The 24,255-nt window shown below is 44.1% G+C and overlaps 1 protein-coding gene across 1 annotated transcript in view; it reads left to right on the top strand.

Moving 5' to 3' along the window:
* Nucleotides 1-22,466, top strand: part of MBOAT2 (membrane bound O-acyltransferase domain containing 2) — a 107,426-nt gene extending 84,960 nt beyond the window's left edge. Inside the window, exons 5-13 of the mRNA XM_060117416.1 lie at nucleotides 1,165-1,220; nucleotides 2,460-2,514; nucleotides 7,792-7,975; nucleotides 12,012-12,204; nucleotides 12,570-12,673; nucleotides 15,303-15,367; nucleotides 16,693-16,825; nucleotides 19,403-19,554; nucleotides 21,933-22,466. Of these exons, the coding sequence (XP_059973399.1) occupies nucleotides 1,165-1,220; nucleotides 2,460-2,514; nucleotides 7,792-7,975; nucleotides 12,012-12,204; nucleotides 12,570-12,673; nucleotides 15,303-15,367; nucleotides 16,693-16,825; nucleotides 19,403-19,554; nucleotides 21,933-22,158 (1,168 nt within the window). The 3' untranslated portion in view covers nucleotides 22,159-22,466. The remainder of the gene's footprint in view (nucleotides 1-1,164; nucleotides 1,221-2,459; nucleotides 2,515-7,791; nucleotides 7,976-12,011; nucleotides 12,205-12,569; nucleotides 12,674-15,302; nucleotides 15,368-16,692; nucleotides 16,826-19,402; nucleotides 19,555-21,932) is intronic.
* The last annotated feature ends 1,789 nt before the right edge of the window (nucleotides 22,467-24,255 follow it).

The raw sequence follows: 24,255 nt of genomic DNA, 5'->3' as shown, positions 1-24,255 counted from the left end.
TCTGCCTGCTGATGCAGGGGACGCGGGTTCGTGCCTCGGTCCGGGAAGATCCCACATGCCGCGGAGCGGCTGGGCCCGTGAGCCATGGCCGCTGAGCCTGCGCATCCGGAGCCTGTGCTCCACAACGGGAGAGGCCACAGCAGTGAGAGGCCCGCGTACCGCAAAAAAATTAAAAAAAGATGCTGGTTGTTTTGGTGAAGGTGGCAGTCTGTGCTCTGAGCAGTGGGCATGGGGAGGGGTGGCGGTGGGGGGGAAGCTCAGGGTCTTCGTGGTGGGTCTGAGCCCCCCTGCCGCTCCCCGGCTGCGATGGGCCTTCCATGATTTCCTCCTGGTTTTATTGAGATTCCAAAAATATAAACAAGTAACTTAGGGTTAATTGTTCTTTAATACTAATGTCTGTAAGCTAACGTAAAGGCTAAAAATGTAGCCTGGTGGGTTTTCTTATGTGGATTTTTTTTTCTTCACAAGTTATCCATTCAATTAGAGATTATGAAATATGGGAGAACGGTTGCCATTTTCTCACTTGTGACACACATTTAAAGTCCTCTTTCTGTGGAGCGTAACCTGGTTTGTGTGCGCTCGGTGCTGCTCCAGGGCGTTTTAACAGCTGCTCCCCCGCCTTGCCTGGTTCCTGGAATAGGGACATAGATGTCGTCCTTTCTCTTTTTGCCCATTTCCCTCTTTCTGTTTTGCTCCACATTTCTTACCCAAACTCCTTTAATTTTCTACCTATTCCCCTTTTCCCAGGCGACTTCCTTTCCATCTTTAAATTCAACCCTGAGGCAAAAGGCAGCACAGAGTATTGAAAAGTACTGAGTGAGCGTGGGGTGATGGGGTCCCATCTGGTGGCTGTGTGGTCCTCAGCTCTGGCCTCAGGTTACAGGCAGGAAGTGAGGAGGTGGGGCTGCATCTCTGCTCACACGGGTTTCCTTGAGAGGATGAGCCTTTTCTTAAAGCAAGGGAGAAAGCCCAGATCCCCTGTCTTCCGTTGCTTCCCCAAACATAGCAGCCCCGGAGTTCTCTCTTTGAAATTCCTTGGGGTCTTGTTTTTATTAAAAAGTTTCAGGGTTTTGTAGTCATAAGCAGAATAAAAACTCTTTCATATATCATAAGTGTTATTTTAAATTTCTTCTTATAAAATTTTTATTTTCTGTTTTGTCATAGCCCAATGATGATAATTACCCAGAAGATCACTAGTTTGGCTTACGAAATTCATGATGGTAAGAATTTGGAAATTAATTTTTCATTGCTGAAAAGGTTATATTCCAACCATCATTTGTTTGAGAGATTATGATAACTTTCTCTTAGAGGAAAGAAAGGGATGGTGGTAAGATAGGGAAAATATTGAACTCTGCTTAAGGTTACTAAAGTGTGCTTGTTTTCTTTCACTGTTTATTCTTAATTTTGCATTCAGTTCAGTGACAAAAACAAAGTAAAATAGTGTGAGTCAGGCACGTGATCCACATCAGTGGCAATTTAAAATATGAAGGAAATAGACATAATAAAACTAAATCAAGTTTTATTAATCCCTGCTTCATCTCTGTGTTACATTTTTATTAAAATTTGCATGTTTCCCCCCTGCCCCGCTCCCTTATACACATGAACACACACACATTTACGTATCCTTTTAGTACAAATACTTACGTATCCATATTCTGTATCCTCAGTGAGTGGACACCTTGCCATGGCAAATGCTGGCAGTCAGGACTCTGGGTCGTAAGAGTTAGACTCTGGTCTCTTCAGAGACTGAAGGAGGATTCTGTATAGGACAATCACTTATATGTAGCCTGGATGGATTTTCAGCCTCGTAGTATCCATCACCCATCCTGTGCCACCTGCTCGGGAAGACCCACAAGAATTTTCGAAGTGTGTTGTTGCTTCTTAGACCTCCTCTGGCCTTTAAACTGGGTTTAAGATTTAGTAAGTTGATGTGTAATCATAGGTAACGTTCTCCTGTCTGGAGGAAAGGTAAAGACGTGGATGAAGCTGGTATACTGAGTTCAGTTTCATTCACTAGAGTCACGTAGGAGTGAGGAAATCCTTCCTTGCTTTATACTGTCCATACCATTGAGGTTAGTCATTGGAATCGTCCAATAATAGAAACATTTTCATGCCTCCTTTTGAAAAGTCATTGCGTTTACTATTAAATAGGCTAGCATTGGGGAATTTTTCAATGTAATAATACTTTCCTTCAGGAAAGAGTCAAATTAGCTCCCTGACCTGTGTTATTTATCTTGCCCAGAGCCAGATGCATTTGGTTACATGATGGTCCTGGCACATGATTGAGCCTATGTTGTAATGAGAAAGAAAGGGACTAGTTATGCCAAATGGTTAGACCGAAATTGGGATTATAACATGAATTTAGAACGAGGGAAGTAATGCAAGCATGAATGGGAAGAAATACCATTCTTTTCCTGGGAGAAATCATAGTTGATATGTTGCCTATTTTTATTTCTCAGGGATGTTTCGAAAGGAAGAAGAGCTGACCCCGTCACAGAGAGGCTTAGCTGTGAGGTATGTGCCTTTAATCGTCTCCAGCCGAGGTCCACGCTGTCCCTGCTGGGGACACACACTCATGGGCAAGGCTAACCTGTCCTCCTGGAAGCTCTTAGTTCATGAAAACCAGACGTTCCTCCATCTGCACGCCTCCTGCCACGATATCTGGCTGGGCTGGGCCTCCCTTCTAAGACTCCCATAGCACCTTGAGTATTTCATCATACGGCACGCACCTCCCGTGCACCACAAGGCATCTATGAAATCTTCTGTCTCTCCTGCGAGGCTCTGAGTTCCCTGAAGACAGGAAGATCGTTTGGTCTTCACGTAGTAATTATGAGTCATAATCACAGCTGCCATTTATAGACCAGTGACCTGATGGCAGGTGCTGGGCTTAGATGTGTTAATATAGCACAGAGATGCCATGCTTTGAAATACTGAAGAACTAGCCAGATATTCTCATTGGCACTTGAGGAATTCATGTTGGGATAGGCTGCTACGTGGTTTATTGTGCATCCTCTGTGGACTCATCTGAGGAATAGCTTAATTTCTTGGCAGGGCCTATCTTAATCTAATATAATCAGAGGTCAGATCCTCAATTTACCTAAAGAAAAACTTCCCACAAGCACCTTGTTTCCTGTAAATCTGGAACTAATAATATATTCTTGGCTGTCAGAAGAATGAAATTGTGTAGTAGGAAGGCCCTACCCTAAGTGCTCACCTTTGATCCCAGGTAGTACGTCTTGAGGATCTTCTTATATTTTCCCCATCTTTAAAATGATTCTATTTTGATATTCACTATAGCCAGTCTTTATATATCAGCGAATATGTGCTTGAATTTATTTGGTTGCTAAGAGCTTAGTTTGACCTGGGCTCTGTGATCTGTATGAGTCCTTGGTCCATCCCAGGAACTGCTCATCAGGAGCCCCTCAGCCCTGGTCCCCCCTTTCCCTCCCACACGGCCACCTGTCACCCCAAACCCGGTGACATTCAACTCTCCGCCTGCCCAAACGGCGGAAGAAGGCAGAGTGGAAAAACGTCATCTTGCCGATTGGAGTGTTTCGGGTTTGTTACCCCAGATTTAAATCTACAGAGCTCAGTATTAACCACGGTTCCCCTGCCTTCTCCCCGCCGTCCACTCGCTTTCCACCTGCTGCAGGATTGGGAGCAGCGTCCTCCTTTCTCCCCCACTCCCAGCACCCTGTCCCCGACACGCACGTGGGATGGTGTTTGCTTTTTGGAGAAAATAAGGCAACTCTACTTCATTCTGCAGCCGCCAAACCTACCAGCCTGCCTGTGTCTGTAGCAGAATACTCTCCTTTCCTTCCCGTTGCCACGTCTACACTGTCCGCAGTCCAGCCCCAGGCCAACTTTTCACGTCAGCGCTGAGTCCAGTTGCTTCTTGAGTACAAAACTCAAGGCTTTTGCTTCTTCAGTTATTCCCTCTTGTGCATCATCGCTCATCAGTTTTTCCCCCTCTGTGGGCTCATTCCCACCAACTTAAAGGGAAAAGACCCCTTCCTGACCTCACAGCCCCTTCCAGCGTCCACCCCATGACTCTCCACTCCTTTAGAGCAAGACTCCTTGAAGGATTTCTCTCTTCTTACTTCCTCATCTCCTTTTCTCTCCCCAACCCACTGCAGTCAGGTTTCCATCCTCGATGCTTGTCTGCCTCCATTCTTTCAAGGTTGTTCTTCACCTTGGCAGATGTAATGGGCCGCCTCGGTCTGCAGGGCGCTCGACCTCTCAGCACCACGTGACCCGTTGGCTCGCTCAGTCCGTGAAACACCTTTGCCGCTTACCATCTGGGCCACCACGTGCTTCTCACTGTCCTCGTGCCTCACTGGCTGCTTCTCTTGGTCTTCTCTGCTGACTCCTCCTCCTGTGCCTCACTGCGAAGTGTTCCTGTGCTGCTGGGCACATCCTTGGACTTTCCCATCTTCTCTGGGCGACCGCTTGCCTTCCATTGGCTTTAATACCGTCCACACATTTGAAGTCTCCTATGTTTATATCCCCATCCAGCCTCTGTCCTGGGCCCTGGCCTCGTATGTCCACCTGCCGTCGCAGCGTCCAGGCGTGGAGGGTAAACAGTGTCTCAGACAGAACCTGTTTGGAACAGAACTTCTGATTTCTGTGTCCCTTGTCCTGCTCCCCATCCCCAGCTGTTCTTCCACCGTTACTTCCCCTCCAGCTGCAAAAACTTGGGCAAACTTCCTTTCTCTTACTGCAAACCCATCTCACCCTCAAGTCAAGTGAACACTTCCTCCGAAACCTGTCTCCCGCCTGACCGTGACATCTGGCCGTCTCTCATCGGGCTGGCCTCTCGCCACCGTTCCCGCTGACGACACCCCAGCCTAACCTCGCTCTCTACCTGGTCCACTGTCAGAGCTTTCCTGGCCGCTCTCCATTTTCTCTCCTGCCCATCCGGCAGCCAGAGATTCTTTTACTCCGTATTGGATTATATTCTCACCGTCTCCTGGTGAAAACCCTCCCGTGGCTCCTCTTGCCATCGAGAATAAACTAGCAGAGGTCCGACGGCCGCCTGGCAGGTCCCACAGGAGCTGGAGCCTCCTTTCCTCCCTACTCAGCCCACCCGTCACCACACAGCCCTCCCCTCCGGCACCCTGGAGCCCTTGGCCCTGCTTTACTTTCCTTCATCATATGTGTCACTGTCTGATGTTTTATAATACATTTATTGGGATTGTCCCCCTCCCTGGCCCCCACTTGTCAGCTCCAGGAGCACAGACCTTCCTCTTCCTTATCATTACATTCCCATCTCCTCAGGGGCAGTTTGCCCTGGGGGTGCTTGTGGCCCCCAGGAGACACTTGCCAATGCCAGGGACATTTTTGGTTGTCACTGAAGGAGACGGGTGGTGCTACTGACTTCTGCCGGGTCAAGGCCAGGGATGTTGCTAACGTCCTACAGTGCACAGGATGGTCCCCTGCAACAAAGAAATGTTGTCCCCAAATGTCAGTAACGCTGAGACTGAGAAGCCCTAACCTGGGATGACACACGGTTGATATCAAATAAGTATTTATGGAATGAAGAACGAATCTTCCACTTGATGTCATAAATAGAGTATTACGGTTATACTTAGTTCTCATTCCATAGCACGTATCATAGTTATCTGCCTCTTTCCTAACATGACTTGTCATTTGTACATCAGCAAGTTTCATGGTTCAGAATCATCTGTCCTTGAAAATTATGATACATATTTGGACATGGTAAGATTGAGATGTGCCTTGACAACCTGGCATTGTTTTGGTCTTGAAATAAGTGGTGTTGAAAATGGGGCTCTGTTGCCTGAGCACAAGGGGCTCTTTGGCAGCCTTGTGACGACGGGGCACTTGTCCAGGTGTCTGAGGTGGTGAGCAGGCCCTCTGTTACATGGAAAGAACTACGAGAGAAAATCTGCCAGAAACATTTTGCTCCCTGTCACTTGTGAGCCCTCAAGAAAAATTACTTAATGTTGCAAAAACTTTTAAATGTAGAAAAGTAATTCAGGAAAAAATTTTTAAGGCGTTTTGGCTATGGGGTGACCTAGCTGAGTGTCAGTTGGGCCAGAAGCACTGTTTTCTCTTTGTTTTATTTAATAAAAATATACGTGAGGGGGTTCTGTCGACTTCTCTTGGTCATAGAGACTGTGCTTTTTTAGGAGATCACCTGTTGTATTAGAGAGGAAGACAGGGCTGTAACACGTTCAAGAGCCTACTTACTCTCCCCAGGTGTAGTTGTGCTTTTATTTGTGGTAGTTTATAGCTGTCAGTGGATGGCAGACTTCACAGATGGAGCTGGTTTTAAAAAATAAAAAAATACACTTCTGATGCATTTACATGATAATATACATGGTCTGCATAATCTCCTACGTTATTAACTGGTTTTCTCCCGGTTACCTGCATTGAGAACTGGAATGCTTCGTACACTTTAGATACTGTGTGCCACTTGGACTGACCTGAGAGCAGTTGAATTAAAAATGTTGCAGTAGGGCTTCCCTGGTGGTGCAGTGGTTGGGAGTCCGCCTGCCAGTTCAGGGGACGTGGGTTCGAGCTCTGGTCCGGGAAGATCCCACGTGCCGCGGAGCAACTAAGCCCGTGTGCCGCAACTACTGAAGCCCGCGAGCCACAACTACTGAAGCCTGCGCACCTAGAGCCCGTGCTCTGCAACAAGAGAAGCCATCGCAATGAGAAGCCCATGCACCGCAACGAAGAGTAGCCCCCGCTCGCCGCAACTAGAGAAAGCCCGCGTGCAGCAACGAAGACCCGACGCAGCCAAAAATTAATTAAAAAAAAAAGTTGCACGACATCCTTGATTCCTTTCTCCCTGACGCCGCACATCCGGTCCATCAGCAGACCCCAGGGCTGTCCTGCCAGAATGCAGGCAGACGCTGCTGCTCCGCGGCCGCAGCCCGTCACCTCCCCCTGGAGGTCAGCGGCCTCCTGACTGGTCTTCCCCATCCACCCTTCTCTGTCCACACCCAGGGGCTAGAGGATTCTTTCAAAACATAGGTATTTTAAAAGCCGACCGTAGTTTTTCAGCACATTCAGAATAAAATCCAAGGTTCCCTCCGCGCCTTGCAAGGCAGGCCCCGTGTTGGCTCACCTCGGGTTGCTGACTCCCCTCCCGCCTCTCTGCCTGGCTCAGCCCGCCCAGCCACACCGGGCTCCCTGCTGCTGGGCCTGCCCCCGGCTCAGGGCTTTTGCCCTCATCTTTCCCTCTACCTGGAGCCCTTGTCCGGGACCGTCACACGACTCACACGTCTCCTGATCAGAGAGGCCTCCTCTGACTTATTCATATAACAAAATGCCTCCTCCTTGCACATAGCATCTCTGAAGTTACTTTATGTATTTTTTTTATTGTTTATTTTCTGCAGCTGTTCTGTAAGCTCTATGAATGCAGAATTCCTCTGTTTTATTTACTGCGGTATCTCTAGACCCTGGAGCATATGTGTAGTAGTCGGTGCACATGTAGATTTGTTAAATGAGTGAATGATTGACTAGTAAGAGATGATTCTTCCTGCCATATCTTGTCCCCCTCGGGTTTGTTTCATCGTGAGGAGTTAGGTGGAAACCCTTCGTAGTTGCTCATAAGGACCTGTATGGAAACTCTTTTATCCAGAAATGCTGTTGTGCATTCCTTCATCCTGAACCTTTAAATTCTCATTGTATGGATACAAATGAAAATCAAAGCTAGTTTTATTTTGGAAATGATAAGAGAAGTGAGATTGGAGAAGATCATTCCTGTCACATTTTCTGGAAGCAAACGTTCCATCTCACATGTTGCATGTCTTTTTGTTGCAGACGCATGCCGAGCCTTCTGGAGTATTTAAGTTACAACTGTAACTTCATGGGTATCCTGGCAGGCCCACTCTGCTCTTACAAAGACTACATCACTTTCATTGAAGGCAGATCGTACCATATGACACAATCAGGTGAACACGGAAAAGAAGAGATACAGTATGAAAAGACAGAGCCATCTCCAAATGTAAGATCATGAGATTCATCTGCAGCCTCTCTAACATGTATTGATTAGCCTTGTTTATTTCAAGATACTAATGTTTTCAAGTTTTGAGTTTACCCATCTTCTTCTTTAAAAACATTTTTCGAGGTAAATGACACTTCACACAGTACCTAGTGGTGATGCCTGGTAGAAGTACAATCATGATTGAAGAACACAAATAAGGTTACTTTAAAAGCTGTGCTGCATTCCTTAGCGAGGATAGTGTTTTGTTGTCATGGAGTGTTTTACAGAAAAGCCCATCTTGTGGATCTGGCCGAGCCTCATTTTCCAGGCTTTTTCCTCAGCTGTACCTTACGTCTCTCCTCATGCGGACCATTGCCAGTTGAAATCTTACGCCTCTTTAAAGGCCTACTTCAGATATCACCTTTTCCATAAAACCTTGTCCAGTTTTCACAATAAAAAAGATAATAATAGTGAACACTTTCACAGCACTTTCAGCCCTTAGGAGGGTCTTACGAGGCAGGTGCTTTCTTCTCACAACTTCACAGATGAGGAGGCTGAGACTCAGAGGCTAAGTAATTTGACCAGGGTTTCCCAGGGTGGCAGTGGGAGAACCGGAATTCAAGCGCAGGTGGTCTGAGCCTCACACCCGAATGTAATCCTTATTCCTTGGAACAACTGAGGCTCCTTGTCCAGGGAGCCTGTGCAGCTCTGTGCAGACCAAGTTCTGCTGGATTTGATCTGGTAGAATCTAAAGATCCATGAGAAATAGGCCAATCAACAAGTCTGTGAGACAGAAAGGTGGGGCTAGGGCTTCCCTGGTGGCGCAGTGGTTGAGAATCTGTCTGCCAATGCAGGGGACACGAGTTCGATCCCTGGTCTGGGAAGATCCCACATGCCGCGGAGCAACTGGGCCCGTGAGCCACAATGACTGAGCCTGCGCGTCTGGAGCCTGTGCTCTGCAACAAGAGAGGCCGCGATAGTGAAAGGCCCGCGCGCCGCGATGAAGAGTGGCCCCCGCTTGCCACAACTAGAGAAAGCCCTCGCACAGAAACAAAGACCCAACACAGCCATAAATTAATTAATTAATTAATTAAAAAAAAAAAAGAAAACAAAAGGTGGGGCTAGTATGCTTTCTCTGAACGTGGGGTTTGGAGCAGAGGGCCAGCTCCTGTCTAAGTTATTATGAAACGAAGAGTGAATGAAGACGTGCACGCATTTGCAAAATCTCTCGTATTTTCTCTTTCGCGCCGCGCGACTCATTGTGTTTTACACCAAAAAGATGCTCTCGTCTTCACAGTTTCCGTTAACTGGCCAAGTGTTAACTGATAAATGCCAGCTCAAACTGGGACGAGAAACTGGGTATATTCAGATCTCTTCGCTGACTGTTTTGTGTCAGGCTGACCACTTAACCCTTTAGAGGCCTCACTGCCGTACGAGGAACTCAAGGTAGTTATCAACAGCTTCGATATCCCAGAGGTTTATTTTAGAATACTGGGAAGAGAATGAAATTAGGAATTTAGGAAATTCCTAGTAAGGAATTTAGGAATTTAGAAATCCCTAACTAGGAAATTAGGAATTAAGATGCTAGACTTAATTTTGTAAAATGCCGGAAAAATATCAAGCGCAACAAACATATAAGTAGTGGTAAATCAAACCCAACAAAAAACAGTGCAACTTTATATATTCTGTCACCTCACTCTGAATTTTTATGGGATTTGCTCTTAGAAAGCATCACTTTCCTCCTTCAGGTCATGGACATCATGAATAAGAGACTGTTGACAATAGCAAATACTCTTCATATATTATCTCACTGTTTTAATATATTTTAAATTTAAATTCCGTATGTACATAGTTCACACAGTCAAATAGTGGTAGTTATTTACAGATCACTCAAGGGCACTTAGAAGCTCTTTGTGTTATGAGTGGGATTCAAAGACTCTTTGAATCCAAAGTGGGTCAGTCAGATACCCAGCGGCCCATTTGTTGGGGGCCTCCCAATTGTCTTTGTCTGCGTTAGTTAAGATACAGTTCTGGCTGCTGAACCAAGGACCAAAGTAACAGGAGGTTAAACAAGGTGGAAGCTTATTCTTCTCTTACAGGACAGCTCAAGTGTCAGCAGTCCATGGGTAATATGGCAGCTCCACGGGCGGGGGATCCAGGCTCCCATTCTGGCCACCCTTAGGGCGTTTCCCTCATCCTCATGGTCTAAGATGGTTCGCCACAGAAGTTGTCCATGTTACTTGTGACCGCGTAGCTACACTCAACTGCAAAGGAGGCTGTGACGTGTGGTCTTTAGCTAGACTTCACCGTGCCCAAATAGAAAATCCATTGCTATGTAAGAAGGTGGGGCACGTATCCTGGGGAACACCTGTCAGTCTCTGCTGTGATGCCGGTAGGTCTTTTCTCTGAGGCTGTTTGGTTTCTTGAGTGTGGGCTTCTCCCGTCTTCTGCCCAGGGTGTTCAGACTTGACTGCTGGTCTCTGGAGCTGGGAGAGAGGGGCTGCGGACATGGCCTCTCGGGATGCATCCACCACAGGCTCCACATTCATTCCAGCCCCACTCTGGACCCGTGTCCTGAAGCCTGGCTCTTTTCTCGTTAGGCTTCCCTGAGAGGTAACTTGTGGCGTCCTGCCAGCATGGGGGAGAGGAGGCTGAGGGAACCGGGGGTTACACCTGGCTTCCCAGCCTCAGGCCCCCTCGCCCCTGCCTTTCAGAGTTCCTGATCCCGCCTTGACTGAGCTTTTTTTGGGACTCTTGGTGGTGTGTGTGCCAGCTGGTAGTTGAGATCAGGTATATGTTACTTTAACTTGTTTTAAACTGAGACCTGGAAACTAGTGTGTACAGTCTAATGGCCACAGTACTTCTCATTATGTTACTAAAGTGATGTATCCGATTTTTAGGTTCACATATGAGGTCATTCGGTTCATCTCACTTCATTTATGATTATAATTTTCCCCTAATTACCTGTTGTAAATTCAGATGTGTAGGTTAGAAATTCTGGAGGTAGGAGAGAAGAAAAGGTAGCCTTACTTTACTGGAAGAAGCTTTGAAAGACGACCAGGAAAATGAGAATAAGAACAGGTGCAGCAGAGAGCCCTTGACCTTCCAGCGTCTCCTGAGAATAAATAAAGGTTTTTCGAAAGTGCAGGAAATCAGGCATGTGCTCTGACTCTCGCCTTTGAGCCTTTCTTTTCGGCCCCGTTACAGAAAGTGTTAAAGACGGGTGTTCATCTGCAAATCACTGTAGTTAATTTGAATATTATTTGATTACTGTGCAGGACACTAAATCCAAGTATTTTGTTACATTCTTTCATCGGGATCCAGCCTTTTCTTTCCTCTGTTTGTTTCTTTACCTCTGTAGCCTGTATAATCTCCTTTATATTGAATCAGATTGAAATAGTCTAGCCTACTGAAAACCTAAAAACACCATGAGTTGGTGTTTTTCCAGGTAACTGAACCTTACCAGATAAAGTAAAGATTATCCTTTTCTTTCCGTCAGAATCTTTATGCAGATCTTTTTGTTTCTTGGGTGTGGCTCTTTTGGTTTTATCATTTGAACAAAATTGCTTTAAAGAACTTTCAGGTTTAAAGAAACGTGAAAGTTGTTTATTATAAAAATAGTTTTCCGTGAAATACCTAGAATTTGGAAAGTAGGGAAAAAGCACAATGGAAAAAATAAGCCGTGTGTGTGTGTGTGTGTGTGTGTCTCTGTGTGTGTAGTCACGTAAAATCCACTACCAAAACTTATTAATGTTAACATTTTTACGTAGTCAACCTATACACCTGTGTTTGCTTTTAGTTTTTCTAAGTTTACTGAAAGCCCTGAAAATACACATTGGGGTTTCTAGTGTGATGTGAGCCATAACCCAGAGGCAGTCATTAGACATAAGGCTTCATGTGTTCATACTGAGACAGTGGCTGCTTTAAATGCTGAGCACGCCTGAGTTCAGGATTTTGGATGGAGTTACGGGGTTAATACTACCTTCAGGAAGAGTTATGTGGCAATAATACGTAAATATGTATCGACTAAGTTTATGAAGTCTTGTCTTGCTTTCAGATTGCAGTCATTCAGAAGCTCTTAGTCTGTGGCCTTTCCTTGTTATTTCACTTGACCGTCTCTAAGACGTTACCTGTGGACTATAACATTGACGAGCATTTTCAAGCTACAGCTTCATGGCCGACCAAGGTTATCTATCTATACGTCTCTCTTTTGGCTGCCAGACCCAAATACTATTTTGCATGGACGTTAGGTACGTAACACGTGAATAAACCTTCGTGTCAATGTATGGAAGTATCAATCTTACCCTGGTGATAGCTGGGCGAGTACCCTCTTGAGAATATATAGTTGAAGACCCATGAGAAAAACCAGGGTCATCTATGCAGGAGAAACAAACCTTACGGTTCATGTCCTACGTATAAGGATAGATCCTAAAAACTGTTAGGAGAGCCTAAAAACTGGAAGGCCCATTTTATTATAACATCATATAAAAATGAGAATGAATCTACTTTGTTTAAGAATTAAAGATGATAGGATATGATAACGTACATCTTCTGGGAGAACACAGTAGTTTGTTACATAGGTTTGTAATCGTTTCTTTCCCTTTGTTTGTTACAGCTGACGCTATCAATAATGCGGCGGGCTTTGGATTCAGAGGATACGACAAAAATGGAGCAGCTCGTTGGGACTTAATCTCCAACCTGAGAATTCAGCAAATAGAGGTTAGTAACTCGTGAGGGAGTTGGTTACCATGCGACACTTTAAGTAGCATAATTTGCCTTCATAGGTTATGATGTGATGTCCCAAGAGTGGTACTGAAAGATTTGTAACAATAATACTCATTCTTTCAATCAGCCAGTATTTATTGGTCATCAACCATGTGCCCTAGGCCCTGGGGAGCCGGTGAATAAGATCAGTACAATCTGGACCCTCCTGGAACTTTAATCGAGTGGGGGTTACAGGGATACAGAAAGATTGGCTGTGATCAGAGAGGTATAGGGCGTTTCTAAGATAGAAGGCCAGCTTAGACTAGTGAGGTGATTGTGTGTGTGTGTGTGTGTGTTAGGAGGATGGGGCTATGTCAGGCAGAAGGCGTCGCCCTCCTGAGACAGTGACCTATGAGGAGGGTGCTGTGTAGGTCCAGCATGATGGTGACCTCAACCAGGGTAGTGGCAGTGGGGCTGGAAAGATGTAAACACACTGGACACTGTTTAAGAGACTCAGCAGAACTTGGTGATACACTGGAATCAGCAAGAGAGAACGAGTTATGAATCATGCCCAGAGGTCTGGTTTAGACCCCTGTGTTCACCGTGGTACCTGTCACTGGGGTAAGGAGCAAGGAGAAGGCTCAGGTTTGAAGGGAAAGGTGGTGTGTTCAAATGTCCGTCTTACCCGAGTGGTCCAGCAGGCCAGTGAATGCTGAGGCATGGGCTGAGATTGTAACTTGGGAACTATCGCACTTCAGGGTTTGGGAGGAACCATGAGAGTAGCCATGAGGGACACTGAGGGGGTGGGAAGAGACGAGAGCCCCCAAAGGAGCCCCCATCTTACAGGCCAGGCAAAGGAAGGCATGCAGGAGGGGGTAGCTGGAGAGAAGAGAGGAAAACCAAGAGCAGGCATTGCTCTGCAAGCCTGTGTAAGGGGCTGTTCCCGATGGGAGAAGTTACCAGAACTTTGGGTGAGAGGCTGACCGGGAACGAATAGTGAGCGGAGCAGCTGGACCCACTGCTGGACCTTGGCACCTGCAGTTGTGGGACCACAGGAAATACAGGCCTGATCAGGTCTCTAGATCCTTCTGCCGTTAGAAGGGACCCAGAAGATAGAGAAGTAAGTTAGACACCAGGGCCAGAAGCGGGGAGTGCCACAGGACCAGTGACCTGATTTCCCGCACAAATGCATGGCATGGGAAAAGTGGGGGGCAGAGAGGGGCTGTTACACATTAAAAGAGACATCAGCCAGACGTGCCATATGTTTGGATCCTGATTGAGCCCGCCAACTGGAAAACCGTGTTTTTAAACCGTCAGGGGTATTTGAATACAAAATGGATATTGGATGATATTAAGGAATTATTGTTAATTTGGTTAGATGTGGTCATAGTTTTTTATTTTTTTTTTTTGGTCATAGTTTTTTTAATTTATTTTTTTATTTTTTTGTAACATTATTTTTTAAAATTATTCTTATTCTTTTTTTAAAAAAATATTTATTTATTTGGCTGTGCCGGGTGTTAGTTGCGGCCTGTGGGCTCCTTAGTTGCGGCATGCGAACTCTTAGTTGCAGCACGTGCAGCAGTTGCAGCAGTTGCAGCATTTCCCTGACCAGGGATTGAACCTGAGCCCCCTGCGGTGGGAGTATGGAGTCTCAACCACTGGACCACCAGGGAAGTCCCTGATCACAGTTTTTTTTTAAAGGTCCCTATTTATTGGACATAAATTCTGAACTATTTACAGGTGAAATAAGATGTCTGGTATTTGCTTTGAAATACTCTTAACGGTGTCAGTAATAAAATGGCGAAGGACAGGCGAAAATGGATAATTGTGGAAATTGGGTGATGAATATATGGCCGTGTTTTAACGTTTTGTTCATTATTGCCAATGAAGGAGCTTTTGAGACTTTTTTTTTCCCTAATCAGGCCCCATGAAATTTTAATATCACAGATATATTGTATATCTCTTTATATCCTCTATGTATATATGTACCTTATTCATAAAAGAGTAAGATGTTTTTGCCTCGTAAGAAGTTTTCATCCTCGGATTTCGACGAAAGCAGTAAATAACGGACCAGAGAATCTAAAGTGGTGAGAAGTGCAGAGCGAGGAGGGATGGTTACACAGGGAAGGAGGAGCAGCCAGGAGCCCAGAGCTTCCCTCTGAGATCGGAGGGCGGCATTAGTGGGGGGAGCTTGAGTGACACACTAGAAAGGTAGGAAGATGTGCAAGCCACTCCTCCAGGGGGAGCAGGTCCCGGGAGGCCAGGACTCCCAGTAGCCGGGGAGGGAGGCACTGAAGGAAGTGAGGCTGCACCTGATGGGGCGTCCAGTCCAGCCCCCAGTGAACGGCCACTGAAAGGTCATTCACCTGCTCCACCAGGAGTGTCTGTGGGATAATTCCATGGCTACCCCTGTAAGTGTTAACACACAGGAGAAAATGGTGAGAATCCATTTACCTCACAGATGTTCCCCCCGGTAACTCCTTTTATAGAATGATGTTACTCTGTTAGAAAAAACGGTGTTAAGGAAAGAGATCGTCCACTACCATCATTGTCAAGTAATGTACTCTTAGCCCAGTAAGATGTTACTTACATTTAAAGCTTCATTATTTTGTCGGCCAAAGAAGAAAGTTCCTTTGTTTTTCAGATGTCAACAAGTTTCAAGATGTTTCTCGATCATTGGAATATTCAGACAGCTCTTTGGCTCAAAAGGTAAGCTCCCTCAAGAACCGTCATCCGCTGAGTGTTGGCCTCTAGTTCTTGAGGCTGACCTTCACTGGTTCACATTCTTAACTACATTAACTTAACGCTGTGACCTTGTGTTAACCGCAAAACAGAGTTGGTGTCCTCCGAAGCAGGGTGCTACCAAGTCAGAGAACTATTTCGGCGTGAGTCATGAATGTGGCCACCACTGACCTCGTAGCCTGCCTTGAAAGGTGCCCACCAAGGTTTGAGATCACCAGTATGTCCCTCATTCATGGGAGATTTGGCCAAACAAAAATGCCTATGCAGCCACCATACGTATGCCCTAGATTTTGCACAGCACTTCCAGTTTTAAAATATTTCAGGACAACAGACCTCTATATGTTGGGCACAGGATGCAGAGACCCCGCCTCTGCAGTGGGAGGTCACCGTCTTGGTACAAACTCAGCAGTCATCTCCATGTGCTGCCCCCTGTCGTGAGGATGATGAGAGTGAGTGGGAAGCATGCGAGAACGAGGGGCAGAGAGGCGCCTGTGCTGAGAGTCATGAGGGCTTGTCACGTGCACACGGGGAAGGCAGAGGACCGATCACAAAAGCCGGAGTTAGGACACTGCGCCGAAACTCCCAGTGGTCCTTTTTCCTTGTTCTTGATGGGGCACCCTGCCCGATTGTGAGTTTATTTTATAGAAGACTGCTCCTGTGATGGGCGGGCTCTAAGCACCGTTCTGTGTAAAGAAGCCTTCTTTTGTCATGTGCTTTACTCATGACACGTTCAATCCCTTTACCTCTTGAAATATCCAAAACACATTATCATCGCTTCATGGTGCCTTGCAGTCTCCCCAATGGGTGCGGATTTTCCGAGCTAATCTGTTGTGTTATTTTTTGTTGTTGTTATATTTTAAATATGATACCTTAGGAAAATCTTATTTTCATCCAAGTTCTCTACCTGTGACAGGAAAACTTTACACTAAGCACAGCCTACTTCCCAGAAGACTATCGTTAGATCAGTTGAAAGTTCTAAATGTTACTAAAGAAAATAATAAAATAATGTGAAACAAAAGTAACCTTTATATTTGTTAAAGTTCTTCTGTACATAGTATAGACTCCCAAACACTAGGAATGATCAATTTGGCCATTACGTGTACCAGTAAAAAGATGGAAATGAAACTTCTTTTCATACACCTGGTCCCTAATAGCCGTGACCTCTGTGAAGTCACAGATCAAGCTGATGCTCAGAATAAGTTGTGGCTGTTTCCCTAGGTCCTGGCCAGGAATCAGAGTGATCGTTGTGGACTTGATAAGCTCTAATCACTCATGTTTTCCATGGTTTCCAGGGTGTGTTATGAGCGCACCTCCTGGAGTCCAACCATCCAGACGTTCATCCTCTCTGCCATTTGGCACGGGGTGTACCCAGGCTATTACCTGACTTTTCTCACGGGAGTGGTGATGACGTTGGCGGCACGAGCTGTGAGTATGAGTCCCTTCTCGTCCTGCGGTGCTGGCCACGTGGCCTGGTGCCAAAGGCCCAGTAAGCCTCTTACCTACTGGGCAGCCATGCTCCTTTGGCCGGGTCAGTGCTGCAGGCTGCCTGGGAGGTGTGCCTGGCAAGTGTGCTGAGTGTGCCTCGCGGGCTGCGCGCTTGGCTCATCTGAGAGGAAGGCCCGGCCCACAGAGGCCCCCACACCCTGTTCCTCGTGGTCACAGAATCTTCGGAAGGATTGCTGAAAACTGGGTGAAACAGAGACGACCAGACGAGCAGGTTTATTTTAGAGAAGTTTCCTGAAAACTACAGCCTTTGAGTCCTCTTTTAGATGAAGAGGGGACCGTGGCCAGGCCTAGATAACGTGGACGGGCCCTGCCCCATGGCGGACACCACGTGGGAAGCAGACCGCAGGTCTGTAGGGTATTTGAGACCTGGTGTATTATCTGGGAAACAGTTGAGGAATTAGGTTGGTGACCTGGGAAAGAAGCGGGCAGTTTAGTGTAAGTCCTTGGAAGTCAGTCGGAGGAAAGTGACAAAAACAGTGTGTGAACAAGCTTCTTAGGTCACTTACAGGTGAGGTGGCTTCATTGAACAAACTCGCAGATGTTTATTGTATTCAGTTTTAAGGTACCTTGGAGATATATGAGGTAAAATGTCAAGAAGTATTAACTAAAGGCTATTCTTCTGTGGTTTGTAGTCTAGGGGCATAAGGTGTCTGTATGTGTGTAGGTATCTGTCTGTATATGGGGGGGTGTGGGTACATATACCACAAGGCATATATGATAGATTCCATCGCTTTTATGGATAGTAAGTACCCTAGCTGTTTAGAGGGAAGGAAATCCCTTTTGGTTGGGTTGACTAGAGGTGGCCCCAGTAGGAAAGTGTGCTTGGATTTGGGCTTTGAATGACGAAAGTTATTGCAGTAGTGACTGAAGCGTAATGGGGGGAGAAAATGCCTTTCTAGGTGTAGAAAGGACATTAGCAAAACCAAGGTAGAAAGTGTGTGGTGTGTTTGGGAATGACGAGCAAAGGCAAAGGGCAGGGGTGGGGTTGGGCTGGAGAGAGGGGAAGAGGCCAGTAATAGAAGAACTTGAACAGCAAACTGGGGAAGAGCCTCATCCTCATTCTGTCTGTCCCACGTCAGGGAGTCAGGGAAGGTGGGTAAGGGTGGGAATGGCATGCTGAGAGCCACGCCTTGGGCAATGGACTTGCCCCTGGTGGACAGCAGGGGAGAGAGTGCAGGGAGCTTTTGCCTCCTTGAGCAACGCAGGAAGCCTGGGTAGGGCCCTGCCACTAAGCATGCTGGTCTGTGTGCGGAAGAGCCACTTACCTCACACTGCATCCCCTCTGAAGAACTCGCGTGGCATCTCAGAGCAGGGCCACGCTTCACCTATAACCATATTAGACGAAAAAAGCGGGGACACAAGAGAAAAAAAATAGTGTTTCGTTAAGTTGGCACATATCAAAATTGAAATGTGTTGACTGTTTTAGAAGCTAAAAAGTATTGAAATAGTGGTTATTAGAAAGCACTTTTTTCCTGAGAAGCCCTTCCCAATTTCCCCTAGTGAATGGTGTGTGTAATTGCCATTCATTTTAATAAGTGCTCTTTGACCTAAGCTCAGTGTATAATAGCTGTCTTTCACAAATGCAGAGGTTAAAGAAGAGGAAGGATGTCTCCCTTCATCATAGTAGAAAAACTGATCACGGAATGAACCTTATTTACGTATAGGCAGACATTGCGGATTCGGTTCCAGACCACGGCAATAAAGTGAATATTGCAGTAAAGGGAGTCCCACGAATTTTTCTGGTTTCCCAGTTCACGTAAAAGTTATGTTTACACTATTGTGTAGTCTAAGGGTGCAATAACATTATGTCTAAGTATACATACCTTAATGAAAAAATACATATTGCTAAAACGTGCTAAACATCATCTAAGCCTTCAGCAAGTCATAGTAATAACATCAGAGGTCGTTGATCACACAACACCATTACAAATATAATAATAATGAAAAAGTTTGAAGTATTACAAGAATTACCAAAATGTGACACAGAGACAAGAAGCGAGCAAATGCTGTTGGGAGAATGGCTCCAGTAGACTCGCTCGATACAGGGCTGCCACGCACCTTCAGTTTGTAAAAAACGCAGTATCTGCGAAGCAGGATAAAGTGAAGCACGGTAAAACACGGTGTGCCTGTACTAGAGTTTACAAAATATGATTTAAGGAGCTCTAGGAAGTGTCATTTTTAACTTTGGGGGGGGGAACTTTTAATTTTAATACCACTTCAAATCTACAGAAAAATTGCCAAGACCTCCTCTACGCCCTTTACCCAGATTCACACACTTTGCTCCCGTGCTTCCCCATTGCACTCTCCATATTTTTTGTACATATGTGTATTCGTTTTTTCTGAACCAGATCCAGCCTTTCCCATAGTAACAGTACCATTTTAGATGCCCACCAGCAATGTACGAGAGTTTTGCTTATTCCACATCCTTGAAACAGTTGATATAGTCAGTGTGATTTTATAAGCAATGTTAAAGGTAAATATTTTTGTTTATTTCAGGTGAGAAATAACTTTAGACATCATTTCCTCGAACCTCCCCAACTTAAGCTATTGTACGATGTCATGACGTGGATAGTGACTCAGATAGCGATAAGTTACACAGTTGTGCCCTTCGTTCTTCTTTCTGTGAAGCCATCATTCATGTTTTACAGGTAAGTGTTACTCTTAAAAATAAGCCATCGGAAATTTAAAACAAAATTTTTTATTGAAATATAGTTGATTTACAATGTTGTGTTAGTTTCAGGTGTATAGCAAAGTGATTCAGTTATTTACATTTGTATGTATGTGTGTGTGTGTGTATATATATATATTCTTTTTTAGATTCTTTTCCATTGTAGGTTATTACAAGATATTGAGTATAGTTCCCTGTGCTATACAGTAGGTCCTTGTTGGTTATCTACTTTATACATAGTAGTGTATATATTTTAATCCCAAACTCCTAATTTATCCCTCTCCCACCCTTTCTCCTTAGGTAACCATAGGTTTGTTTTCTGTGTCTGTGAGTCTATTTTTGTTTTGTGAATAAGTTCCTTTGTATCATTTTATTTTATTTTATTTATTTTTCATTTTAATTTATTTTTAAAAGAAAGCTTCTTGCTATTGGGTAGAATAGAAAAATAGTACCCTAGCTTGTTTCCTGCAGTTAAGTGCATTGTCAGTTACTTTTAAATCTTAAACCAAGCAGTCACAAGTTTATTTATGGAATGATTAACACCACTCAGACCTCCGATGAGAGTGTGATTTACAGTGAGGAATGTCAGCTGGGTAACCACTGCTTCAGATCTCTCAAAGGTTACACTGGAGAGTAGAGCTCTTCTTCCTACACTTGGATGTGAACTAGATCATTGTGGTGATCATTCCATGATATATACATATATCGAATCATCATGTTGTACACCTGAAACTAATAATGTTATATGTCAGTTATATCTCAGTTTAAAAAAGAGAGAGACATCAGACTAGCTTTGGCCCACAAGCCGTAGTTTGCTCACCCCTGCTCTAGAGCCAAGGTTTAAGAGTTTAATTGTTAAAGCGGAGGCTTAAGAGTCACTAGGGATATTTTAGGGACGGAAGTAAAATATATCCTCTGACAGTCACCAGTAACGGTTGGTAAAGTCTGTGGAACAAGAGTTCAGCTATAAGACTGCTAACTCCAAAAGGAAAGGAAAACTTAAAAAAGATGAACAATAAAGAATATGATGAAGCAGTTAAAAAACAGCATAGCTTGTTCTTTATAACGAATTATTAATTCTCTTAATTTCTTCAGTCAAAAGATAATAAATTACTTGTATTTCATTTATTGGTTCCCTTTCCACTCTTTTATATTTCATTGGTACTTTGTCATCTCTACATGATAGAAATTATTGTTTTGAATTCCATATTTCGTTTATCTGTTTATCTTCTCTCCCTCCCCCACCAAATTCCATTCCCCCCATAGTAGATAGTGATATCTTTGAGATCAAAAACTATTTTCCATTACCCTAGCATTTAGAGTGACAGCACAGAGTCATAATAACAATACAGGAAGACATAAGTAACTTCTGTTAAAGTGTCCATGTGAACAGAATTCTTACATATGTCTAAATGTGACTGAGCTATTGGTTGGATTTTCTGTCTCAGGTACCTTGTTCACAGGCACTGGCACTTACAGCTATAGAACCAGGAGGTCACATTTGGTTTATATTTAATTTGAGGCATGATACTTCTAATAATATCTTTACTAATGTGACCTTTATTTTGTGACAGTAACCATCAAGAAGCAATATTGCTTATCTATTACTCACATCATTGGAATATTTGTAACTTAATTAGGGACAGTAAATAGCAGGCAAGGCTATTACTGTCCCTTTACTACCTCCACAGTTTGCTCACTATTTGATTCTGTGGATTTGAGAGGTTTCTTTTCAGATCTCTGCAGCTATTAATAAGTACATTTTTGTCTTGTTCTGCTTAGTCCTGGCCTTATGACCTTTACAAAGGAATGCAATATGATATCTAGTATGAGCGCTTTATAAATACCCACTGGCATACATGGTTAGAGTTTCATCTAAGGGGGATGGGTAAAAGAATAGTGTAGGGCTTCCCTGGTGGTGCAGTGGTTGGGAATCCACCTGCCAATGCAGAGGACATGGGTTCGAGCCCTGGTCCAGGAAGATCCCACATGCCGCGGAGCAACTAAGCCCGCACACCACAACTACTGAGCCTGCTCTCTAGAGCCCACGAGCCACAACTACTGAGCCCACACGCCACAACTGCTGAAGCCCGCATGCCTAGAGCCCGTGCTCCACAACAAGAGAAGCCACCGCAACGAGCAGCCAGTCGACACAACTGGAGAAAGCCCGCGCGCAGCAATGAAGACCCAGTGCAGCCAAAAATAAATGAATTAAATAGATAAATAAAAGAAAAAAAAAAGAATAGTGTAGTAAATATACACATCCGAGGTGGGGCTTGTGACATTTTGACAAATGTCAAGTTAAGTCATGTTAATTATCAGAATTTAATAAAGTAAAGTTTTCCTTTTTTCTTTTAGCTCCTGGTATTACAGCCTTCACTTTGCTGGTATCTTAGTATTATTGTTGTTGCCGGTGAAAAAAACTCAAAGAGGAAAGAATACACATGAAAACGTTCAGCTGTCACGATCCAAAAAGTTTGATGAAAGAGAAAATTCTTTGGGACAGAATAGTTTTTCCACAACAAACAATGTTTGCAATCAGAATCAAGAAATAGCCTCTAGACATTCATCATTAAAGCAATGATGGGGAAAGCACTCTGATGGCTATTTTTTGTATGTTAACAGAAACCAATCTTAGCACCTTTCAAGGGGTTTGTGTCTGTTGGGAAAGAGATCACGTGGGGGGAAATCGGACAGTTTTAGGTAGGGAACGCCCTGTATACCAGCTTGAAAATGGAGTGAAAGACCCCTCCCATGCCATGTCCCTGTGGGCCATGCCTTATCAAAAATGTTTCCATTATTTCAATGGGCACTCAGGACCTCAGCATATGTCCATAGGGTCATAAGTGTGCCCTGCTGCTGAATGTATGTTGTGTATCCCAAGGCACTGAAGAGATGGAAAAATAATTGTGTCAATCTAGATGACTGAGAAAAATTAACTTTTCCAAATGAATGTCTTGCCTTAAACTGTCTATTTCCTAAAATATTGTTTCCTAAATGGTATTTTCAAGTGTAGTATTGTGAGAACACTATTTCAATATTAGATGTTGTATGCTGCACAGGAATTCCGGAGGAATTTGAACAGGATATTTAAGACTGTGGATACTTTAAAATGCAATAAACATCTCAGTATTTGAAGGGTTTTCTTAAAGTATCTCAAATGACTACAGTATGTTGTGAAACTGTAAAGTGATGGATGCTAATTTCCTGGAGAGTTTAATTACCCTGTGTCAGGCAGAGAGCCCTTCAAGGAAGGATTTCTTCAACATAATTAAAGGTTGGTAATGTGATATTTTAAGCTATTTTTCTTAAAAAAAAAAAAAAAGGAGAGAGAGAGAAGATGACAAAGGAAAGAAGGAAGACGTGAGTGAAGGAAGCACTGCGGGGGCCGGAGCCTGAGCCAGTGGCAGCTGTGACCAGCGCACACAGGTGTGCGGGGCAGGTGACCGATGCTCTGCAGAAGTGCGCTTCGTCCCTATTTATCTGAGTTCTTTGTGATTCGGTAAGACATAAAAGCTTAATCACTTTTTACTACGTTGGACTTTTAAAAGAATTGTATCAAGCATAAATTATATAGAATGATAAAAGGATTGTGAAAATAATAGCTGGAGATTGCTTGAAGGTTTTGAAAGAGAAATCATGGAGTGAAATTACTCTCTAGCTAATCACTTTTTCATCCTTGACAATTTGTATTTGGGAAAGTTTTAGGAAAATGAAAACTTAAAGTCATTGGATCTGGACCACCTCTGTAGGGAATAATATAAATTAGTTTCCAAACTCTTAACTTCTCACATAAAAGTTTTGCCACTAACGCTTGTTAATGAGTTTCAGATTATTTAAGTAGAAAAATGTGCTTTTTTTCTTATGGGCTGTTTTCACCATAATTAATTTCGCCTGACTTGCTGGGTATCTCCTTTAACCCCACAGTCTTTTGATGCTGTAGTAGCTGAAAGCAGAGGAGTGGCATGTGATGCCAGCCTGGCATCAGGGCCACGGCCGGAGATGATGAATCACGGGCGGAAAGGGAGAAGGGTGGGCAGGGCCTTCTGACTTCACTTTCCTGTGACCCATCTTTTGTGGAACTTATTTTCTTTTTTGCCTTAAATTTTTAAATGAAATGCAAATTGTTTATGATGAGTCTCTCTTTTTTTTTGTCATTAATAAATTTGCAAATGAAGTTAAGGACAGAACAGCTCTCTGGCTTAAGCTGTGTAGTAGTTCAGTTAAAGACGAAAGGAAAAGCAAATGTACTTGGAACTTTTGAGGTCTAATCAGCAAAAATATCAGTGTACCTTCCCAGAACTTTAGAAATAGCCTCCTCTTTGTTTATATGAAATGTTTTTATTTTTCTAAAGGTAATTTTTTTTTTTTCTCAACCTGATGATGTTAGCCATGCCCTGTTACCTCCTGGGAAAAGACGGATTGCTAAATAAATTTTCTGTTTTCCCATGCATTGAATTTAAGCAAACTGTGGAATGTGAGAGGCTAGAAAAGAATAATCATGGAAAGTATCTGCCCCCCACAATGTCTCCTCCATTTAATTAATGCTGCAGAGAATCTGATCACTATTAAGAAAAAGTAAACAAATTTAGAGGTTAAAAGACAAGTCTAGGCATGTCATAAGTGAAAACAAGAAAGTGCATTAAAAACTTCCTTTTTGTTCAGCCTACGTAGCCATTAA

This window comes from Mesoplodon densirostris, chromosome 14, assembly GCF_025265405.1.
Source record: "Mesoplodon densirostris isolate mMesDen1 chromosome 14, mMesDen1 primary haplotype, whole genome shotgun sequence".
In the NCBI taxonomy this organism is placed as follows: domain Eukaryota; kingdom Metazoa; phylum Chordata; class Mammalia; order Artiodactyla; family Ziphiidae; genus Mesoplodon; species Mesoplodon densirostris.
This window is presented reverse-complemented; position numbering and strand designations above follow the sequence as displayed.